At 36.8% G+C, this 24,926-nt stretch overlaps 1 protein-coding gene across 1 annotated transcript in view; it reads left to right on the forward strand.

Moving 5' to 3' along the window:
* The window catches only part of TEX11 (testis expressed 11), a 220,582-nt gene that overhangs the window by 113,183 nt on the left and 82,473 nt on the right, over positions 1–24,926 (forward strand). Inside the window, exons 15-16 of the mRNA XM_068963198.1 lie at positions 2,711–2,848; positions 16,012–16,114. Coding sequence (XP_068819299.1) covers positions 2,711–2,848; positions 16,012–16,114 — 241 coding nt within the window. The remainder of the gene's footprint in view (positions 1–2,710; positions 2,849–16,011; positions 16,115–24,926) is intronic.

A 24,926-nucleotide genomic window follows, 5' to 3' on the forward strand; every position in this document is an offset into this window, starting at 1 on the left:
GACATACTCCTCTCCCAATTTGGAACCGGTCTGTTGTTCCATGTCCAGTTCTAACTGTTGCTTCTTGACCTGCATACAGATTTCGCAGGAGGCAGGTAACGTGGTATGGTATTCCAATCCCTTTAAGAGTTTTCCACAGTTTATTGTGATCCACACAGTCAAAGACTTTGGCATAGTCAATAAAACAGAAGTAGATGTTTTTGTGGAACTCTCTTGCTTTTTCTGTGGTCAAATAGATGTTGGCAATTTGATCACTGGTTCCTCTGCCTTTTCTAAATTCAGCTTGAAAATCTGAAAATTCTCGGTTCACGTATTGTTGAAGCCTGGCTTGGAGAATTTTGAGCATTACTTTGCTAGCCTGTGAGATGAGTGCAATTTTACAGTAGTTTGAACATTCTTTGACATTCCCTTTGGGATTGGAATGAAAACTGACCTTTTCAAGTCCTGTGGCCACTGCTGAGTTTTCCAAATTTGCTGGCATATTGGGTTCTGCAATTCCACAGCATCATCTTTTTTGATTTGAAGTAGCTCAGCTGGAATTCCGTCACTTCCACTAGCTTTGTGCATAATGATGCTTCCTAAGGCCCACTTGCCCTCACACTCCAGGATGTCTGGCTCTAGGTGAGCAATCACACCATCGTGGTTATCTGGATCATTAAGATCTTTTTTGTATAGTTCTTCTGTGTTTTCTTGCCACCTCTTATCTTCTGCTTCTGTTATATCCATACCATTTCTGTCCTTTATTGTGCCCATCTTTGCATGAAATGTTCTTTTGGTATCTCTGATTTTCTTGAAGAGATCTCTAGTGTTTCCCATTCTGTTGTTTTCCTGTATTTCTTTGCATTGATCACTGAAGAAGACTTTCTTATCTCTCCTTGCTATTCTTTGGAACTCTGCATTGAGATGAGCTTCTCTTTCCTTTTCTCCTTTGCCTTCTTTTCTCAGGTATTTATAAGGCTTCCTCAGACAACCATTTTGCCTTTTTGCATTACTTTTTTGGAGGTATGGTCTTGATCCCTGCCTCCTGTATAATGCCTCACTGTATAATCATAAGGGATTTGATTTAGGTCATACCTGAATGGCCTAGTAGTTTTCCCTACTTTCCCTACTTTTTTCAATTTAAGTCTGAATTTTGCAATGAGGAGTTCATAATCTGAGCCACATTCACCTCCCAGTCTTATTTTTGGTAACTGTATAGAGCTTCTCCATCTTTGGCTGCAAAGAATATAATGAATCTGATTTTAATATTGACCATTTGGTGATGTCCATATGTAGAGGATTGTCTTGTGTTGTTGAAAGATGGTGTTTGCTATGACCAGTGGGTCCTCTTGGCAAAACTCTGTTAGCCGTTGCCCTGCTTCATTTTGTACTCCAATGCCAAATTTGCCTGTTACGCCAAGTATCTCTTGACTTCTTACATTTGCCTTCCAGTCCCCTATGAAGAAAAGGACATCTTTTGGGGGGTGTTAGTTCTAGACGGTCTTGTAGGTCTTCATAACTGTTTAACTTCAGTTTCTTTGGCATTACTGGTAGGGACATAGACTTGGATTACTGTGATATCAAATGGTTTGCCTTGCAAACGAACAGTGATCATTCTGTCGTTTTTGGGATTGCACCCAAGTACTGCATTTTGGACTCTTGTTAACTATGATGGCTACTCCATTTCTTCTAAGGGATTCTTGGCCACAGTGGTAGATATAATGGTCATCTGAATCAAATTCGCCCATTCCAGTCCAGTTTAGTTCACTGATTCCTAATATGTCGCTGTTCACTCTTGCCATTACCTGCTTGACCATGTCCAATTGACCTTGATTCATGGACCTAACATTCCAGGTTCCTATGCAATATTGTTCTTTACAGCATTGGAATTATTCCCGTCAGCAGTCATATCCGCAACTGGGTATTGTTTTTGCTTTTTCTCTGTCTCTTCATTCCTTCTAGAGTTATTTCTCCACTCTTCTCCGGTAGCATATTGGACACCTACCGACCTGGGGAAGTGAAGTGAAGTGAAGTCGCTCAGTCGTGTCCGACTCTTTGCGACCCCGTGGACTATAGACTACCAAGCTCCTCTGTCCATGGGATTCTCCAGGCAAGAATACTGAAGTGGTTTGCCATTGCCTTCTCCAGTGGACCTTGTTTTGTCAGAACTCTCCGCCATGACCTGCCTGTCTTGAGTGACCCTACATAGTATGGCTCATAATATTGAGTTAGACAAGGCTGTGCTGTATGTGATCAGTTTGATTAGTTTTCTGTGATTGTGGTTTTCATTCTATCTGACCTCTGACAGATAAGGATAAGAGGCTTATGGAAGCTTCCTGATGGAAATGGCAACCCACTCCAGTATTCTTGCCTGGAAAATCCCATGGACAGAGGAGCTTGGTAGTCTATAGTCCACAGGGTCGCAAAGAGTCGGATACTTCCTGATGGGTCATATTCTGATTGAATATATAGTTTGCAGGTATTGTCTCTAATTTCATATGTTGCGTTTTAATTTTGTTGATGTGAAGGAAGAAAAGAGAATATTGATTGCCACTATGACTTATATTCATCAAGGCTGGTAATAAAATGCACTTAGCGTCCAACTAAAGATGTGTTTTGGTTGACTAAAAATTTCAGCATTACCATTTTTTGTTTCTATAGATGACTTGGACCAATTAGGGTCACATGTAGAGATATCTCTGTAATTTTGTTATTTCTTTTTAAACTTTAGGTACACAATTTTGATAATGCCCTGAACTGGTACTGTTATTCTCTGAGATTTTATGCAGCTGATCAATCTGATCTGGACTTGGGCAAGCTACAGAGGAACATGGCTTCTTGTTACCTGCATTTGGGACGATTTGATAAGGTCTTTTGATTTTATCTCTTTTTCAAAGATAGCATATGTTATAGGCGGTGGCAGAGAGACAATTACAATGTGATATCTTGACTATTTATTAGGTTAGGATATCTAAGAGTTCTTTCATACAGGACAAAGTCAAATTGATAGTTTCCTGACTCTCACACTATGAACATTGATAAGTAGAACTTCCCAATAGGAGAAAGAATTTATAGACTCTTAATTCCATTGCCTACTATTTATTTTTAACACTTTGTTCTGAAAGGTAGTGTATCATTGGAATTCATGAACAGAGTTATCTGCTACTAACCATCTGCAGTATTGTCCTTTGAAGCAGAATAAATTTTAAGGTAAACACTTTTTTTGGTCAGGCATTCAGTTAGAACAAATACTTGGATGAAATATCATTCTTTTACTTTATGGGTTAGCTCTTGCCTTTCTACCACTCTTTAAAAAGTTTAGCAATTGAGTTATCAGGACAAAATTCTAGAAGGTAAAATAGATAAAACTCGTTTGAAGATAGAGCCATTCGTACTTCCCAAAGCAATTGGGACATTTCTTCCTTTGCTTATCATAATAGTATGCACATGATGGGAAGGGAGTATATTGCCTTGTTGTAGGACAAAGAAATGGGATGGACAAGTATGGGCCCACTATGAAGCTTTTGGTTGCTTTTTAAGTTTCAATGACAAATTTAGGGGAAAATATGTGTTTTAAGGATGTAATTCTAGACATTTTCTTTGAAGATTTGTTTACTTTGAAGGATTATTTGTCTGAATGAATACTTCAGATTTTCTTTCACAAGAGTATTTACCATTTAGTTTGTTATAAATTCACAGTCCTGAAAGAGAAGTTGAAAGTTTATTTACCGCATCGTATTTCTACACAGGCTAACATTTAATTGTTTCAGAAAGACAGGTGACTACTATTTATTTAAAGACCTTGAAAGATGTCACATAGATTTTGTTACCTAATTAATTACATTTCTGCTCAGAATACCATTAACTATTTCAGAAAGTTAATTTCCCACTGCTTACTTAAAGATGTATAAAGAAGAGAATCACAAAGCTTTTGTGACTTCTATGATTTGTGTTAATCTGGAAGACTGAGAAGTACTGAGACCTAGAGCTGGGAGATGGATGCATCTGCAGGCCAAGAAGAGATATCTCATCAGCTCATCAAGATGGAAAGAATATAGTATGAGATACTGTAATAGTCTCTGAAGTTACAAAGATGAACAAGTTGCCTTTGGCTCAGTAAAGCAGTTGGCATCACGGTATCCTAATGAGCAAATCAGAAGATTATGGCAGTGGGGAAAGTTTAAGTTGGAAAGATCCCGTAAGTCAGGTGCATAGGTAGTTAGTATCACATAAGCTCATCAATCAGGGAACAGGTCTTCAATCATTGAGATTTGGACTCAGATGCAGGACTAAAATCTTTACATCACTGGGCGTATGTGTAGATAGACTAAAAAAAGCAAGGTCCAGCTCCAAACCTAAAGTGACTGGGTTTATGTTTGGGTTGAGCTCTAAACCTAAAGTGACTGGCTCTAAAGAGGAGCTCAAGCATGGGGAGCCAGACTGCAGTTACCTAAAAGAGAATACAAAGTGATTAGAGAATAGAGTTTTCTAAGACTTGAAGCAATGCTTCTTAAATTTCCTTTGTGTTAGCTTTGCTTCTAGAGCCTAGTGTGGGACTGAGCCTATAATTGGGAGTTCAAATGGTATTAGTAGTGAGGGAGGGAAGAATAAGACAGCAGGAAACCAGGTGTGTTCTAATCTGTATACTCACTTTGTGATTATATCATTTAAGGCTGGATTGCCTACTTGATTACTATTAGTATTTTCTCCATTTTATTTTTCTTGTCTTAAACTTACCAGATACCAATTTGATACCATCCGTATGTAAGAATAGTCTACTGTGCACTAAGACAGATAGAAAGGTGAAAAAAATCACACAGTTCATCATATTTTACTATTTTGCTATTCCCACCTAGCCTGGTTAATTTTATTTTGTGATTTTTTCACTCCTTCCCTTGATCTATTTGAGCACTGTTCAGAAATTTTACAAAACCATGTTTACTGAATCTGATAAAATTTCTTAGTTTTTACATGCTAAGTTGCTTCAGTTGTGTTCTACTCTTTGCAACTGTATTGACTGTAGCCCACCAAGCTCCTCTGTCCGTGGGATTTTCCAGGCAAGAATACTGGAGTAGGTTGACGTGCCCTCCTCCAGGGGATCTTCCCAACCCAGGAATCAAACTCACATCTCTTATGTCTCCTGCATTGGCAGGCGGGTTCTTTACCAGTACTGCCACCTGGGAAGCCCAAGTGTTAGTCGCTCAGTCGTGTCTGATTCTTTGCAACCTAATAAACTGTAGCCCACCAGGCTCCTCTGTCCCTGGAATTATCCAGGCAAGAATACTAGAATGGGTAACCATTCCCTTCTCCGTGGGATCTTCCCAACCAAGGGATCGAACCCGGGTTTGCTTTGCAGACTGATTCTTTACCATCTGAGCCACTAGGAAAACCCACAGTTTTCACATAAGCACTGACTAAAACTGACTCTCGTTGACTTTCTGTCTTACTCTCCACCAATCCTTGGTAATTGTGAAATGTTTTTTATTCCTAAGCCCCATGCTTTATCCTTTGTTTTAGCCAAAAAAATAATAATAATTTTCTGGGTTTGTAGCCATTGACATCAGCTCCTGTCCTCTTTATCCATTCTTTCTTCTCGCTTATCTCAGAGAAAGAAGTAACTTTCCCATGGGACCTTCTCTACAAATATCAATGCTAGTTTTTAAATCTTTTTTTCTCTACTGTTTCTTTCCCTGTCACTACAATTATTTTTAGGCCTTCTCTATCCGAAAGCTTTCCTTCAACCTGTCATCCTCCCCAAATTACAGTTTGTCCTTCTTTTTATTACCAAACTTTATAACCTAAAATTACTGCCTATAGTTTTTTAGTATTCATTCAAAAAATATTTATTAATTGTCTACTACATGTTAAATACTATTCTAGGCATTGGGGATGTAGTAATGACCAAAGTAGACAAAAGTGTCTACCCCTACAGAGTTTATATTCTACTGGAGAGACAGACAACAAAAAGATAAATGTTATGGTATATTAAAAAGGTCAGCAAATTTTTTGTACAGAACCAGATGGTAAATATTTCAGGTTTTCTAGGCCATAGTCTTTCTTGCAAGTACTCAACTTTGCACTTGTACCATGAAAACAGCTGTAGACCAAATGTAAACAAACTGACACGACTTTGTGCTAACAAAACTTTATATTTAAGAACATTAAAATTTGAATTTCATAGAACTTTTTGTGTCATAAAATATTCTTTCGATTTTTTCAACCTTTCAAAAAAGTAGAACTTAGCTTGATAGATGGTAAACTGGATGTAGCCCAAAGGCAATAGATTGCTGATCCCTGTTATATTAGACAGTGATAAGTGCTAGAAAAAACTAAGTAGGAAAGGATAGTATTAAATGTTTTAGAGGAGGAATGAAGGGCTGTAATTTTACAGAAGGACTCAGTGAAAAGGTAGTTTTTCAGTAGAAACCTGAGGAAATGAGGGATCTAGCTATGAATATCTTAAACAAGAGCATTTCAGACAGAGGGAGTAGCAAGTGCAAAGGCTGTGGGGGGTGTGGGAGTAGGAACATGTGGATGGTGTTTGACGAATAGCAGAGAGACTATTGTGTCTGGAGCTAAGGGAATATTAGGGAAAGTAGGAGATATGATCAAGGAAGTAGCAGGGAAACAGATCTGTAAGAAAGACGTTGGATTTTATTGTAAAGATTTATGTCATTAACTCTTGAGATGGAGAACCAGTGAGGGAGTTTGAGGCAGAGGAGTGACAAGATCTGACTCGCATTTTCATAAAATCACTCATTCACTGTGTTGAACAGACTGAGCTGAGTGTAAGAGTAGAAGCAGGAGGAAAAGGTAGGACGCTACTGAAATAATCTAGGCAAGAGATTATGGTGGCATGAACCAGTATGGAGGAAGTGTGGATGGGGAGAAGTGGTCAGATTCTAGATACAATATGAAAGTGAAGGTGAGAGAATTCTCTGACACACCACATACAGGATAGTAGAAAGTGAAAGTGAAGTCGCTCAGTCGTGTCCGACTCTTTGCAGCCCCATGGACTGTAGCCTACGACACTTCTCTGTCCATGGGATTTTCCAGGCAAGAGTACTGGAGTGGGTTACCATTTCCTTCTCCAGGGGATCTTCCCAACCCAGGGATCGAACCCAGGTCTCCCACATTGAAGGCAGACGCTTTATCATCTGAGCCACCAGGATAGTAGAGGGAAAGACAAGAATGACTCTTAAAGTTTTTGGCCTCATCATCTACTCCCCTCTTCATGATTTTTGTGTCCATGATTTATAAATTGCTCTTCTGAATATCACTAGTGACCTTTTAAAAAACTTTTTTACCATACCATGTGGCATGTGGGATCTTGGTTCCCTGATCAGGGATCAAACCTGCATCCCCTGCATTGGAAGCACAGTCTTAACCACTGGACTGCCAGGAAAGTCCCACTAATGACCTTTTAATGATAAAGTCTAATGATTTTTTCTCAGTCCTTCTTGTTTTCTGGTCTTTCTAGCACAAAAGAATATAATACTGTCAACTACTTTTTCCCTTCTAGAAACTTTCTCTTTGGCTTCTATAACATACTTTTTTTCACTGAAGTATAATTGATTTACAGTGTTGTTAGTTTCTGGTTTACAGCAAAGTGATTCAGATATATGTATATATATACATACGTATTTTCATATTCTTTTCCATTGTTTATTATAAGATACTGAATATAGTTCCCTGTACTATATGGTAGGGCCTTGGTTTTTTATTTGTTTTATGTATAGTAGTTTGTGTTTGCTAATCCCAGATTCCTATTCTATCCTTCCTCTACCCTCTTTCCTCTTTGGTAACCATAAGTTTGTTTTCTCTGTGTGACATACTCTCTTAATCCTGTGCTCTGACTCTTCCTTTTCTATTTATGTTACCAGCAGTCTCTTTTCCCAGATGTTGGATGAGGGCAGGTACTATGTTTACCTCATTGTCCATTTTATCCTTAACACCGCATGAACATGCTGGGTACATAAGTTTTCAGTAAACATTTTAAAATTTATTTTCTTGGTGTTTGATAAGTTTTCAGTAAACATTTGTTGAATTTATTCTTTTATTTCAGTTGTACACTATCCCCTCAGTAATCCCTTATCTGCTTTCTTAGCTTCAGCTCTCCATTCCCAAATCTGTGTCACTAACCCTGACCTTTCTCACAGCCCACTTCCACCTTTCCTGCCGTCCTTGGATATATACATCTATCTAAGACTGAAATCTCAGGTTCATGGATTCTTTCTTCTCCCTCTATATTTAGTCATGTTCCACATCTGGTCACTTTTACCTCTGCGTTATTTTTGCCAACTGTCTCCTCTTCCATCTTTCCCTCACTATCCTAGTCCAAGCCTTCATTACCTCTAAGACAATTGGAATAATCTTATAAATGATTATTATATCTCACTGAAAATTTTCACTGGCTCACTATAAATAAAGACCAAATTCCTTAGACTTAAGGGCCTCTCTAATCTTTAAATAAAATAATCCTATTTTATTTCCTGTACACATGTACTGTGTTTGTCCCCAACTGAAGTACTTGCTGCTTCCTAACCACACTACATGTTTTTCTGCCTCTGTAACTTTTCCCATGCTTCTGTATTGCAAATTACCTCTTCTGTATATCCCTACCTTTTGAAATAACTTTTTCAAAGCCTGGATTACAATGACAGTCTTAGCTTCCTAAGGAAATTTCTGAGTCTTGGTCTTCCTCTAAGATTTTGTTACACATCTATTTTTACCTAGGTACTAAGGCTTCCCTGGTGGCTCAGAGGTTAAAGCGTCTGCCTGCAATGCAGGAGACCTGGGTTTGATCCCTGGGCTGGGAAGATTCCCCTGGAGAAGGAAATGGCAACCCACTCCAGTATTCTTGCCTGGAGAATCCCATGGACGGAGGAACCTACCTGGTGGGCTACAGTCCATGGGGTCACAAAGAGTCGGACACGACTGAGCAACTTCACTTTCACTTATGTTATACCTTCTACTCTAGTTATTTGTATAGCTGTCTTTGTGTTTGTGCTCAGTCATGTCTGACTGTTTGCAACTCCATGGACTGTAGCCTGTCAGACTCCTCTGTCCATGGAATTTCCCAGGCAAGAATACTGGAGTGGGTTGCCATCTCCTCCTCCAGGAAATATTCCTGACCCAGGGATCAAACCCATGTCTCCTGCATTATAGACAGATTCTTTACCCTGAAGCACAGGGAAGCCCTATACCTATCTTAGCTCTCTATTAAATTGATACCTCCTCTAAGATAAGGCCATGTCTTTATTTTGTCTGATATCTAGCATAGAGCCTATTGCATAGTAAACACTCAGTATATTTTTTTTTAAAAAGTCATAGAGACTCCATAAATCCTTGCCAGTTTCCCTGATATAGGAATTCTAATTGTTCATGCTATTTCTGTCCTCTTACTGTGGATAATTGGAAATTAAAAGTAACCAAATATATGAATGTCTTTGATTATCAGAAGTGAATGAGGTTATGTTATTTTAAAAATCATCCCATTATTCCTTTCTCTAGCTCAGTTCCTTTCTTTTAACATGAAACATTGAATCATAGATCATAAATCAATTTGAATGGGTTAAAGAGGTTGGAGAGTCTATTTTCTGAACTCTTAGTAGGTTATGTTACAGATTCATCAATTCATGCATTTGGTGACATCACTCTGAGATAAGAATGCTAAATTTAGGTAGTTTCTTTAGTTTATTTTCTAACTTGTAGAAATGTAAATTTTTAATCACCATTATCTATTCAGTATCTCCAGTACATTTTGTGAGGCAATATTAAACTCTGTAGTTTCATAGACATCAAGTCTGTCTTTGGGAAATTTGTAGCCCCTTAAGCCCAATACCCTAATCTTATTATTTTCAAAGATGTTAAAGTGTTTGGCTTGTGAAAGTCATAGATTTGAACAGACAGACTTTATATGGGAGAAATGACCTTGGGTTACAAGTATAGGAGTAATTTATTACAACTTGATATAATGGAATTTACTGCAAATCATAATAAAACTTTAATATTTGTTAAGAGAAGGATAATGGATTCTTTTTGTGATAGTTTATAAGTTAATAGTCATATACAATTCAGTACTCTTTAACTCAGTACAAAAATTCGATCCTCATCTTGTATCTGCAGTTTAGATACATGAATGACATTGTATCACTATAGATTGATAAAACTAAAGCATAATCTCAAAGCACTGTATGGTCATAAGACTTACAACAGCCCCAAGATGAAACTATTTATAGAAAATTTATAAGACCTAAAGTGCAACCAACCATGTCTCATGTGCTGGTTTTATATTGGTTCTGTTTGCTATATGAAATACCAAAAATCATGCCTTTCCATTATAGGAGTGAAAATGAGCTTGTGATCAACAGAAGTAAACGAGTAACATTCACTAGATGGCACTGTGGCCTCTGTTTGTACAATAATAACTTATCAGTGATTTTGAAGCAATTTTTGACTCTTTGGCAGGTATAGCTTTCCCCACAAACGTTTCTGTATGAATGTAAAAGAAAGTTAGCACTTAAGTAACCCTGAGGTAAAGATTAATATTTACTCATTCTTGGTACAGCCATAATGTAAAAACACTATAATTTTGGTTTTAAGTCAACAAATATTTAATCTATGCCTGGTGGGCTTCCCAGGTGGCACAGTGGTAAAGAATTTACCTGCCAATGAAGGAGATGCAAGAGACCCAAGTTCAGTCCCAGAATTCAGAAGATCCCTTGGAGTAGGCAATGGCAACCCACTCAAGTATTCATGCCTGGATAATCCCATGAACAAGGAACCTGGTGGGCTACAGTACATAGGGTCACGAAGAGTCAGACACTACTGAGTGACTGACTGAGCACACACACACACACACACACACACACACAATCTATATCGCCTCATACAAAGAATGTTCAAGTACTGCACAGTTGCACTCATTTCACATGCTAGCAATAACATCCTTCAAGCTAGGTTTCAACAGTATGGGAATGGAGATCTTCCAGAGGTACAAACTGGATTTAGAAAAGGCAGAGGAATCAGAGATCAAATTGCCAATATCCGTTGGATCATGGACAAAGCAAGGGAATTCCAGAGAAACATGGACTTCTTCATTGACTACACTAAAGCCTTTGACTGTGTGGATCACAACAAACTGGAAAATTCTTAAAGAGATGAGAATACCAGACTACCTTACCTCCCTCTGGAGAAACCCATATGCAGATCAAGAAGCAACTGTTAGAACTGGACATGGAACAACATACTCATTCAAAATTGGGATTGGAGTTTGTCAAGGCTGTGTATTGTCACCCTGTTTATTTAACTTACATTCAGAGTACATCATGTGAAATGCTAGACTGGATGAAGCTCAAGCTGGAATCAAGATTGCTGGGAGAAATGTAATAATCTCAGATATGCTGATTACACCACCCTAATGGCAGAAAGTAAAGAGGAACTTAAGAGCCTCTTGATGAGGTAGAGGAGAGTGAAAAAGCAGTCTGAAAACTCAGTGTTCAAAAAACTAGGGTCACAGCATTCGGTCCCATCACCTCATGGCAAATAGTTGGGGAAACAGTGACAGAATTTATTTTCTTGGGCTACAGAATCACTGCAGATGGTGAATGCAGTCATGAAAATAAAAGATGCTTGCTCCTTGGAAGAAAAGCTATGACAAACTTAGACAGCATATTAAAAAGCAGAGACATCACTTGGCTGATAAAGGTCCGTATAGTCAAAGCTGTGGTTTTTCCAATAGTCATATACAGACAAAGAGTTGGACCATAGAGAAGGCTGAATGCCAAAGAACTTACGCTTTTGAATTGTAGTACTGGAGAAGACTCTTGAGAGTCCCTTGGATAGCAAGAACAAACTGGTCAATCCTAAAGGAAATCAGCCCTGAGTATTCATTGGAAGGACTGATGCTGAAGCTGAAGCTCCAATCGTTTGGCCACCTGATGCAAAGAGCCGACTTATTGGAAAAGACCCTGATGCTGGGAAAGATTGAGGACAAGATGAGAAGGGGACAACAGAGGATGAGATGGTTGAATGGCATCACCGATGCAATAGACATGAGTTTTGAGCAAGTTCTGAGAAATGGTGAAGTAGAGGGAAGCCTGGCATGCTGCAGTCCATTGGGTCACAAATAGTCAGACATGATTGAGTGAGTGAACAACAGCAACTATAGGATAAATTGAAGACATGATCCTTTCTATAGATAAACTTAAAATGTTATTGTATTGAGAATGAAAATGAGATTTATACACATGAAATAATTAGAAAGTAAAAAGTATGCAATTGAATATCAAATTGTGATACATACCATATGGATTTAAATTAATAATATGTAAATGAAGATCTTTTGTGATTATTGATTGAATGTACATATGACCTAAAGCTGAAAAGAGTAACTAATGCATTAGATGACAGAGTCTGATCTGAAGGCATCTCAGTAGGTGAAATGATGAGCCCATTCTAACAAGATGAAGACAAACAGGGAACAACAATACATCCTGTACTTGGATCCTTAAAACTAACTGTGTAAGAACAGAATAAATGAAATGTGACTTAGCAACAGCACATGTGAAACATTTGGGGTTCAGTTCCGTCACTCAGTTGTGTCTGACTCCTTGTGACCCCATGAGCCGCAGCACACCAGGCCTCCCTGTCCATCACCAACTCCCAGAGTCCACCCAAACCCATGTCCATTGAGTCAGTGATGCCATCCAACTATCTTATCCTCTGTTGTCCCCTTCTTCTCCTGCCCTCAATCTTTCCCAGCATCAGCGTCTTTTCAAATGAGTCAGCTTTTCGCATCAGGTCTAAGTATTGGAGTTTCAGCTTCAACATCAGTCCTTCCAATGAACACCCAGGACTGATCTCCTTTAGGATGGACTGGTTGGATCTCCTTGCAGTCCAAGGGACTCTCAAGAGTGTTCTCCAACACCACAGTTCAAAAGCATTAATTCTTTGGTGCTCAGCTTTCTTTAAGGTCCAACTCTCACATCCATACACGACTACTGGAAAAACCATAGCTTTGACTAGACAGACATTTGTTGGTAAAGCAATGTCTCTGCTTTTTAATATTCTATCTTGGTTGGTCATAACTTTTTCCAAGGAGCAAGCGTCTTTTACTTTCATGGCTGCAGTCACCATCTGCAGTGATTTTGGAGCCCCCCAAAATAAAGTCTGTCACTGTTTCCACTGTTTCCCCATCTATTTCCCATGAACTGATGGGACCAGATGCCATGATCTTAGTTTTCTGAATGCTGAGTTTTAAGCCAACTTTTTCACTCTCCTCTTTCACTTTCATCAAGAGGCTCTTTAGTTCTTCTTTGGTTTCTGCCATAAGGGTGGTGTCATCTGCATATCTGAGGTCGTTGATATTTCTCCCAGCAATCTTGCTTCCAGCTTGTGCTTCCTCCAGCCCAGCATTTCTCATGATGTACTCTGCATAAGTTAAACAAGCAGGGTGACAATATCTAGCCTTGATGTACTCCTTTCCCTATTTAGAGCCAGTCTGTTGTTCCATGTCCAGTTCTAACTGTTGCTTCCTGACCTGCATACAGATTTCTCAGGAAGCAGGTAATGTGGTCTGGTATTCCCATCTCTTAAGAATTTTCCAGAGTTTGTTTTGGTCCACACAGTCAAAGGCTTTCGCATAGTCAACAAAGCAGAAGTAGATGTTTTTCTGTAATTCTCTTGCTTTTTTGATGATCCAGTGGATGTTGGCAATTTGATCAATGGTTCTTCTGCCTTTTCTAAAACCAGCTTGAACATCTGGAAGTTCACGGTTCACATACTGTTGAAGCCTAGCTTGGAGAATTTTGAGCATTACTTTACTAACGTGTGAGATGAGCGCAATTGTGCAGTAGTTTGAGCATTCTTTGGCATTGCCTTTCTTTGGGATCGGAATGAAAACGGACCTTTTCCAGTCCTGTGGCCACTGCTGAGTTTTCCAAATTTGCTGGCATATTGAGTGCGGCACTTTACAGCATCACCTTTTAGAATTTGAAGTAGCTTAACTGGAATTCCATCACCTCCACTAGCTTTGTTCACAGTGATGCTTCCTAAGGCCCACTTGATTTTGCATCTAGGTGGGCCTAGATGAGTGTCTGGCTCTAGGTGGGTGATCACAACATCATGATTATCTGGGTTGTGAAGATCTTTTTTGTACAGTTCTTCTGTGTATTCTTGCCACCTCTTCTTAATATCTTCTGCTTCTGTTAGGTTCCTACCATTTCTGTCCTTTATTGAGCCCATCTTTGCATGAAATGTTCCCTTGGTATCTCTAATTTTCTTGAAGAGATCTCTAGGCTTTCCCATTCTATTGTTTTCCTCTGTTTCTTTGCATTGATCCCTGAGGAAGGCTTTCTTATCTCTCCTTGCTATTCTTTGGAACTCTGCCTTCAAATGGGTATATCTTTCCTTTTCTCCTTTGCTTTTCACTTCACTTCTTTTCACAGCTATTTGTAAGGCCTCCTCAGACAGCCATTTTGCTTTTTTGCATTTCTTTTTCTTGGGGATGGTTTGCTCCTTGTCTCTTGTACAATGTCATGAACCTCCATCCATAGTTTATCAGGCACTCTGTCTATCAGATCTAGTCCGTTGAATCTATTTCTCGCTTCTGCTGTAAAATTTTTAGGGATTTGATTTAGGTCATACCTGAATGGTCTAGTGGTTTTCCCTACTTTCTTCAATTTAAGTCTGAATTTGCGAATAAGGAGTTCATGATCTGAGCCACAGTCAGCTCCCAGTCTTGTTTTTGCTGACTGTATAGAGCTTCTCCATCTTTGGCTGCAAAATATATAATCAGTATATAAGGTTTCTATCTTAAATGGATTCTGATGTCCAGTGAGGTATATCTGCTGGCAGAAGACCTTCCCATAGTCACTGTATTTGGAGTGTTACTCCCCTGTGTGTGTTCTCTGGTATGTGATCATCTGTGATTTCTGGGAGAAAGTTATCCCGTACTCAGCAGATTCGGAAGGTTTCTCCCTAGTATGGATTCTGTGATGTACAACTATTAGAGACTTCTCACAGAAGGCCTTTCCACATTCATTAGATTCATATGGCTGTATAATGATAAGGGATTTGATTTAGGTCATACCTGAATGGTCTAGTGGTTTTCCCTACTTTCTTCAATTTACACCTGAATTTGCCAATAAGGAATTCATGGTCTGTGCCACAGTCAGCTCCCTGTTTGATATCAATGAAAGATAAATTCATAGCTTGATATCTTTTGGCCTCCCATATAATATGATTTGGGGCTGTAGATACATGAGAGAGTCTGTTCATATGATACCTTAGGGATTGGTTCTCCCTACCCTGTTTTGTTTCATTCTTCTCAGAACCAAGGTAACTTTTTTTGCAGTCTCCTGAGAATGTGGATAAAATTGAGTTTACTTCTGATTTACCCTTAGCCTAAGAGTATGGTCCCTTGAGTTTTGATGTCTATTTTCCTGAGCTAGTTTTGCTAAATGAAAGTCAACATTTGCCTAGGTTTACAAATGCCCACCAGAAAAAGAAAGTGGCTGGACTTCTCTCATGGTCTATTGGTTAAGACTCCATTTTTCCAATGCAGGGGTGCGGGTTTGATCCCTGGTTGGCGAACTAAGATCCCACATGCTGCACAGCATGGCGAATAGATGAATAAACAAATTTTTAAATGGCTTTAAATCTCCATTTACTTCTTTGGGACCTCACTTTTCCTTAGATATTTCTTGGTAATTGCTTTACTAGTCAGTTGCTTTTGGAATTAAAAAAAAATGTTATCCAACGTTTTTTCTTGTTTTAAGTAGGTTTGACATATAAAATGTGTTTTGTTGGTTTGACATATATGATGTGCCCTGTTTTCAGAAGCAGAATTCTTGATTTCTATTGCATTGTGATAGAACAGTTCTTTAAAGATTTTTCTTATGTTCATGTCTTTTCATTATCAGTGTCCCTAAGCCATTGTGACTATATTGATAGCATTAGTAAAATATGGTAAGGTCTTTCTTATATGCTTTATGAAAGTACACTAATATTCCTTTTCTTTTTTTTCAGGCTAAAGAGGCGGTTATCAAAGCTGCACAACATGATCCTAGAAATATTTTCACTCAGTTTTATATATTCAAGATTTCAATCGTGGAGGGCAACTCTGGCAGAGGTATAAATGTTAGTTATAAGTTATATTTGTCTATTAACACAAAGAATAATCATCTGACCATAAAAGGAAAAAGTAGTCTTTAAGACAATGGAGTTGGATATATATATATATATATATGCTAGCTTCCCTATGTAAAAATGATACAACCATGCAACAAGAAACTATGGAAGGTTGCATAAAAAGAAAAGCAAAAGGTCTACCTACTGAAGGAATAGGAACTAGGCAGATATCGGACAAGAATTGGAGGGAAGTCTTGTCACTGTAGACTTTTTTATACTTTGTCATTTGAGCCAACCTATTAAAAATTAACCTTAAAAACCTGGGGGCAGGGAGAAATTATAATTCAGTCAGTTAAGAATTTGTCTTTAGAGAATGGAAGTCTCCAGGATGCCTTTTAATTGTTTTCACTTAGCCTGGGAGGTTATCAGTGAGATATTTGGCCCTGAAAATGGAATTTCTCTCCACAAAGCTGACAATGTTTAAATTGCTAACACGAACCTTATCCCATTAGTGCTTTGTCCTTTCTGTTAAGTTTAGCATAGTTTCCTTACTAGTTGTCTGCACACATGGGTATCTTGACTTGGTTATAGGTTTCCCTATGCTGTGATATTATTCCTGCTCAACTCTGGATGACTGAGCAAATCCTGGAGCAATGTGAACTCCAGACTGGTTGCCCTTTGTTAAAGGTACAAGGAGAGAAATTGAAAAACTTGAGTTAATGGGTTCAAACAGAATTTATATTAATCCAGTTAAGCAACTGTTTATGAATACTGCTGTATGTGCAGTGGACTTCATTATTCACTCTAAGAAAAAGATACTTTTTCTTTGAAAAAGAAGTGTTCTAGGGTAGTAAAGTATACCTGTATATTAATTAAGGAATAACAAATTGAAATCAGCTCTTTATCAAGGTTAATATTGCTGTCAATGTCTATTATTAAGGTTTTTACTAAAGACTTCTGGGCATTTATTTTTCTTGATATATTATGCTGAATTATAGAGGAACTTGAAACTTTTGTCAACAGAAATAGCAAAAAAATAACCCCACACAACCAGATTTCCTATTAAACTTTTTCTTTTAACATTATATTACAATTATTTTACCTTTTAAGCATAACATAAGCTCAGTCTTTTTATTTCTTCTCCATTTATCTGTGATCATTTTTAGTCATTTTTACTGAAGATATGTACAATAAAATTTATTATAGCCTAGTGTATGATTTTATGAGATTTATTTATATTAGTAATTCTGTTAATTTTGACAATTGCATATACTCATGTAACTAGCACCATAATCATGATATAGAACAAAAAATTAACTCATGCCCCTTTGTTGTGTCTCCTTCCCACTACTTCTAGCCCTGATTCCTACTAACCTCATTTCTCTCTTATAATTTTACCTTTTCTAGAATGTCATATAAATGAATTCATATAGTATGAAGCTTTTTTCTTTCACTTAGTATAATGCATTTGAAACTCATTCATACTGTTGTGTATGCCTTTGAAACTCATTCATACTGATAGAGTTTGTTCTTTTTTATTGCTAAGTAGTATTTCATAAGTATGAATGAATTGTATACATTATGCACTTGCAGTTTATACATTTACCAGTTGAAGGATATTCAAATGGTTTCCATTGTGGGTGATTATGAATAAAGGTGTGATAAACATCTGTTTACAGATTTTGTGCAATGACAAGATTTCACGTCTCTAGGGTAAATATCGAGGGATATGTTTGCTGGGTCATATGATAAGTATATGTTTGTTAGAAACTGCCAAGCTCTTTTCTAAAATGGCTGTACAGTTTTATGCTCTAACTAGCTATGTATTAAAGTTCCAGTTGATCTGCATCTTTACAAGCACTTGAAATTGTCCACTGGAAAAATTATTTAGTCATTCTAATTAGCAGGTCGAGATATCATGATAAGGTTATAATTAGTATTTACATAATATCTAATATTTGACATACATCCATCTTGTTTGGTGGAGTGTTTGTACAAATCTTTTGCCCAGTTTTAGATAAGGAGCTTTTATATTCTTATTGAATTTTGAAAGTTCTTTATATATTTTATTTATTTATTTTTATTTTTTATTTTTAATTAATTTTTTTTATTTAATTTTAAAATCTTTAATTCTTACATGTGTTCCCAAACATGAAACCCCCTCCCACCTCCCTCCCCATAACATCTCTGTGGGTCATCCCCATGCACCAGCCCCAAGCATGCTGTATCCTGCGTCAGACATAGACTGCCGATTCAATTCTTACATGATAGTATACATGATAGAATGCCATTCTCCCAAATCATCCCACCCTCTCCCTCTCCCTCTGAGTCCAAAAGTCCGTTATACACCGCTGTGTCTTTTTTCCTGTCTTGCATACAGGGTCGTCATTGCCATCTTTCTAAATTCCATATATATGCATTAGTATACTGTATTGGTGTTTTTCTTTCTGGCTTACTTCACTCTGTATAATCGGCTCCAGTTTCATCCATCTCATCAGAACTGATTCAAATGAATTCTTTTTAACGGCTGAGTAATACTCCATTGTGTACATGTACCAAAGCTTTCTTATCCATTCATCTGCTGATGGACATCTAGGTTGTTTCCATGTCCTGGCTATTATAAACAGTGCTGCGATGAACATTGGGGTACATGTGTCTCTTTCAATTCTGGTTTCCTCGGTGTGTATACCCAGCAGTGGGATTGCTGGGTCATAAGGTAGTTCTATTTGCAATTTTTTAAGGAATCTCCACACTGTTCTCCATAGTGGCTGTACTAGTTTGCATTCCCACCAACAGTGTAGGAGGGTTCCCTTTTCTCCACACCCTCTCCAGCATTTGTTGCTTGCAGATTTTTGGATCGCAGCCATTCTGACTGGTGTGAAGTGGTACCTCATTGTGGTTTTGATTTGCATTTCTCTGATAATGAGTGATGTTGAGCATCTTTTCATGTGTTTGTTAGCCATCCGTATGTCTTCTTTGGAGAAATGTCTATTTAGTTCTTTGGCCCATTTTTTGATTGGGTCGTTTATTTTTCTGGAATTGAGCTGCATAAGTTGCTTGTATATTTTTGAGATTAGTTGTTTGTCAGTTGCTTCATTTGCTATTATTTTCTCCCATTCAGAAGGCTGTCTTTTCACCTTGCGTATATTTTCCTTTGTTGTGCAGAAGCTTTTAATTTTAATTAGATCCCATTTGTTTATTTTTGCTTTTATTTCCAGAATTCTGGGAGGTGGATCATAGAGGATCCTGCTGTGATTTATGTCTGAGAGTGTTTTGCCTATATTCTCCTCTACGAGTTTTATAGTTTCTGGTCTTACATTTAGATCTTTAATCCTTTTTGAGTTTATTTTTGTGTGCGGTGTTAGAAAGTGATCTAGTTTCATTCTTTTACAAGTGGTTGACCAGTTTTCCCAGCACCACTTGTTAAAGAGATTGTCTTTACTCCATTGTATATTCTTGCCTCCTTTGTCAAAGATAAGGTGTCCATATGTGTGTGGATTTATCTCTGGGCTTTCTATTTTGTTCCATTGATCTATATGTCTGTCTTTGTGCCAGTACCATACTGTTTTGATGACTGTGGCTTTGTAGTAGAGCCTGAAGTCAGGCAAGTTGATTCCTCCAGTTCCATTCTTATTTCTCAAGATTGCTTTGGCTATTCGAGGTTTTTTGTATTTCCATACAAATCTTGAAATTATTTGTTCTAGTTCTGTGAAAAATATGGCTGGTAGCTTGATAGGGATTGTGTTGAATTTGTAAATTGCTTTGGGTAGTATACTCATTTTCACTATATTGATTCTTCCAACCCATGAACATGGTATATTTCTCCATCTATTAGTGTCCTCTTTGATTTCTTTCATCAGTGTTTTATAGTTTTCTATATATAGGTCTTTAGTTTCTTTGGGTAGATATATTCCTAAGTATTTTATTCTTTTTGTTGCAATGGTGAATGGAATTGTTTCCTTAATTTCTTTTTCTACTTTCTCATTATTAGTGTATAGGAATGCAAGAGATTTCTGTGTGTTGATTTTATATCCTGCAACTTTACTATATTCATTGATGAGCTCTAGTAATTTTCTGGTGGAGTCTTTAGGGTTTTCCATGTAGAGGATCATGTCATCTGCAAACAGTGAGAGTTTTACTTCTTCTTTTCCAATTTGGATTCCTTTTATTTCTTTTTCTGCTCTGATTGCTGTGGCCAAAACTTCCAGAACTATGTTAAATAGTAGCGGTGAAAGTGGACACCCTTGTCTTGTTCCTGACTTTAGGGGAAATGCTTTCAATTTTTCACCATTAAGGATAATGTTTGCTGTGGGTTTGTCATATATAGCTTTTATTATGTTGAGGTATGTTCCTTTATTGAGATAATCATATGGTTTTTATTTTTCAATTTGTTAATGTGGTGAATTACATTGATTGATTTGTGGATATTGAAGAATCCTTGCATCCCTGGGATAAAGCCCACTTGGTCATGGTGTATGATCTTTTTAATATGTTGTTGGATTCTGATTGCTAGAATTTTGTTGAGGATTTTTGCATCTATGTTCATCAGTGATATTGGCCTGTAGTTTTCTTTTTTTGTGACATCTTTGTCAGGTTTTGGTATTAGGGTGATGGTGGCCTCATAGAATGAGTTTGGAAGTTTACCTTCCTCTGCAATTTTCTGGAAGAGTTTGAGTAGGATAGGTGTTAGCTCTTCTCGAAATTTTTGGTAGAATTCAGCTGTGAAGCCGTCTGGACCTGGGCTTTTGTTTGCTGGAAGATTTCTGATTACAGTTTCAATTTCCGTGCTGGTGATGGGTCTGTTAAGATTTTCTATTTCTTCCTGGTTCAGTTTTGGAAAATTGTACTTTTCTAAGAATTTGTCCATTTCTTCCACATTGTCCATTTTATTGGCATACAACTGCTGATAGTAGTCTCTTATGATCCTTTGTATTTCTGTGTTGTCTGTTGTGATCTCTCCATTTTCATTTCTAATTTTATTGATTTGATTTTTCTCTCTTTGCTTCTTGATGAGTCTGGCTAGTGGTTTGTCAATTTTATTTATCCTTTCAAAGAACCAGCTTTTGGCCTTGTTGATTTTTGCTATGGTCTCTTTTGTTTCTTTAGCATTTATTTCTGCCCTAATTTTTAAGATTTCTTTCCTTCTACTAATTCTGGGGTTCTCCAATTCTTCCTTTTCTAGTTGCTTTAGTTGTAGAGTTAGGTTATTTATTTGACTTTTTTCTTGTTTCTTGAGGTATGCCTGTATTGCTATGAACTTTCCTCTTAGCACTGCTTTTACAGTGTCCCACAGGTTTTGGGTTGTTGTGTTTTCATTTTCATTAGTTTCTATGCATATTTTGATTTCTTTTTTGATTTCTTCTGTGATTTGTTGGTCATTCAGAAGTGTGTTGTTCAACCTCCATATGTTGGAATTTTTAGTAGTTTTTCTCCTGTAATTGAGATCTAATCTTTATATATTTTAAATACAAGTTATTTATCAGACATGTGTTTTATAATTTTTTTCTTTTTATTTTCTTAGTGAATTTCATGACAAGTTTGAAGTCTAATTTATATTCTTTCTTCTTTTATGGATCTTTTTGGTATTGTAACTAAGAAATCTTTACTTAATGATCACAAAAAGTTTTCCCTGTTTTCTTCAAGAAATTTTGTGGTTTTAGGTTTAAAGTTTACGGTTAGTTCTGTGATCCATTTTGCATTTTTTTGACTTAAAGTATGGATTGAAGTTCCTTTATTGGCACATGGCTACCTAATCATTCCAGTTTCATTTATTTATAAGTTCTGTCCTTTCCCAACTGAATTTCCTTTACACCTTTAATTAAAATCCGCTGTCATATGTGTATGGGTCCCTTTCTGGACTCTTCATTGTGTTCCACCAATCTATTTATCTTTACACCATTCCCACACTGTCTTGATTAATGTAACTATATAGTAAATTTGAAATCAGGTGGTATTGGTCCTCCAACTTTATTTTTCTCATTCAAATTGTTTGGGTTAAGTCTTTGTACATCTCTGTGAATTTTAGAATCAGTTTTTCCAAATTCTACAAAAGTAAACATTGATTGAGATTCTATTGAATGTATATGTACATCAGTATGGAGAGAATCAACATCTTCCAATCTGTGAAATGGAGTTATATACCTCCATTTGTTTAGCTCTTTAATTTCTCTCAGAGATCTTTTCTATCTTTTATCATATCAGTCTTATTCATCCTTTATCAGATTTATCCTTAAGTATACTGTATATTTTATGCTATTTCAAATGGCATTTTGAGAAAAACTTGGAGTTTCTGATTGTTCATTGCTAGTATGTAGAAATACAAATGATTTTTGTATATTGATCTTACATCCTAAAGACTTTTAAATTCACTTATTGCTTCCAGTAGCTTCCTTGTAGATGTAATGTTATCTACTAATAAAGACAATTTTACTACTTTCTGTCCAATCTGGGTGCAGTTTTTCATGCGTTATTATACTTGTTAGAATGTCTAGCACAGTGTTGAGTAAAATTGGTAAAGAGCAGACATCCCTGACTTTTTCCTGATTTTAGAGGGAAACCATCCAATTTTCAATCATTAAGTATGATGTTAGCTATAGGTTTTTCATAGATACTTTTTATCAGCTTGAGGAAGTTCCCTTCTGTTTTCAGTTTCCTAGATGTTTTTAATCAGAAATGGATGTTGAATTTGGTCATGATTTTTTTTACATCTATTGAAATTATCAAATTAGAAAAATTTTATTGGAGTATACTTTAATAGTAATTAAAGTATTAATACAATATTGTATTAGTTTCAGGTGTACAACCAAGATAGTCTGTTACACATATACATATGTTGACTCTTTTTTAGATTCTTTACCAATCAATATAGGCCATTTCAGAGTATTGAGTCGAGTTCCCTGTTCTATACAGTAGGTCCCTATTAGTTATTGCTTTTATATACAGTAGTGTGTATATGTCAGTACCAATATTTTGTCTCTCCTTCCCCTTACACCCTAGTAGTTTCTTGTTTCTTTTCTACATCTGTGACTCTATTATTGTTTTGCAGATAAGTTCATCTGTACCCTTTTTAAATTTTTTGTACCCTTTTTTTAGATTCCACATATAGGTGTTATATGAATTTTGTCTTTCTCTGTATGACTTTCTTCACACAGTATGACAATCCCTAGGTCCATCCATGTTGCTGCAAGTGGCATTATTTCACTCTTTTTAGTGGCTGAGTAATATTCCATCATATATTTAAACCACATCTTCTTTATCCATTACTCTGTAGATGGGCATTTAGGTCACTTCCATGTCCTGGGTATTGTAAATAATGGTGCAGTGAATGGTCATGTATCTTTTTGAGTTACGGTTTTCTCTGGAGAGATGCCCAGGAGTAGGATTGCTGGATTGTATTATAGCTCTGTTTTTAATTTTTTAAGGAACCTCCATACTGTTCTCCATAGTGTCTATACCAGTTTACATTCCCACCAACACTGTAGGAGGATTCCCTTTTCTCCACATTCTCTCCAGCATTTATTGTTTATAAATTTTTTGATGATGGCCGTTCTAACTGGTATGAGGTACTATCTTATTGTAGTTTTTATATGTATTTCTTTAATAATTAGTGATGTTGAGCATCTTTTCATATGCTTTTTGGCCATCTGTATGTCTTTGAAGAAATATCTGTTTAGATCTTCAGTCTACTCTTTGATTGGGTTGTCTTTTGACGTTGAGTTTCATGAGCTGTTTGTGTATTTTTGGAAAGATTAATCCATACTGGCACAAAAACAAATACAGATCAATGGAACAGGATTGAAATTCCAGAAATAAACCCACACCCCTAATCTGTTGCAAAGGAGGCAAGAATATACAATGGAGAAAAGACAGTCTCTTAAATAAGTGATGCTGAGAAAACTGGGCAGCTCCATATAAAAGAATGAAATTAGAACACTCCTTAACACCATCCACAAAACTAAACTCAAAATGGATTAAAGACCTAACTGTATGAGTCCAGATACTATAAAACTCTTAGAGGAAGATGTAAGCATAACACTCCGTGACATAAATCGCAGCAAGATCTTTTTCCATCTACATCCTTGAGAAATGAAAATAAAAGCAAAAATTAACAAATGGGACTGAATCAAACGTAAAAGCTTTTGCACAGCAAAGACAACCATAGCCAAAATGAAAAGTCAACCCTCAGAATGGAAGAAAACATTTGCAAATGAAATGATTAGTTTTTTGAAGTTTGTTAGTATGGTCAGTTACATTGATTTTTCTAACTGTTGAACCAATGCTGCCTTCCTGGAATAAGCTCCACTTGGTCTTGATGTGTTCTTTTTTAAATATAATGTTAGATTTGATTTGCTAATAGTTTAAGAATATTTATGCCTGTGTCCATGAGTGATACTGGTCTCTGGTTTTCTTTTCCTGTTAGGGTAATGCTTATTGCATAGAATGAATTGGAAAATACACTTCCTTTTTACATCTTCTAGTAGAGTTTTTGTTGCTCAGTTGGTGTTATTTTTTTGTTGAATGTTTGGTAGAGTTCACCAGTGAAGTCATCTGGGGCTGGAATTTTCTTTGTGAGAGAGCTTTTAATTATAAACTCAGTTTCTTTAATAGATAATAGAATTCTTCAGGTTATCTACTATTTCCTGAGCTTTGGTAGTTTATGTCTTTCAAGAAATTTGTGTTTCATCTAAGTTGTTGAAATTATTGGCCTAAAATCATTCATTATGTCATTCATATTATCCTTTTAACATCTGTAAATTCTAAAGTGATGTCATATTTCTCATTCTTGATATCTGTAATTAGCATCTTCTCTCTTT

Source organism: Capricornis sumatraensis, chromosome X, assembly GCF_032405125.1.
Source record: "Capricornis sumatraensis isolate serow.1 chromosome X, serow.2, whole genome shotgun sequence".
In the NCBI taxonomy this organism is placed as follows: Eukaryota; Metazoa; Chordata; class Mammalia; order Artiodactyla; family Bovidae; genus Capricornis; species Capricornis sumatraensis.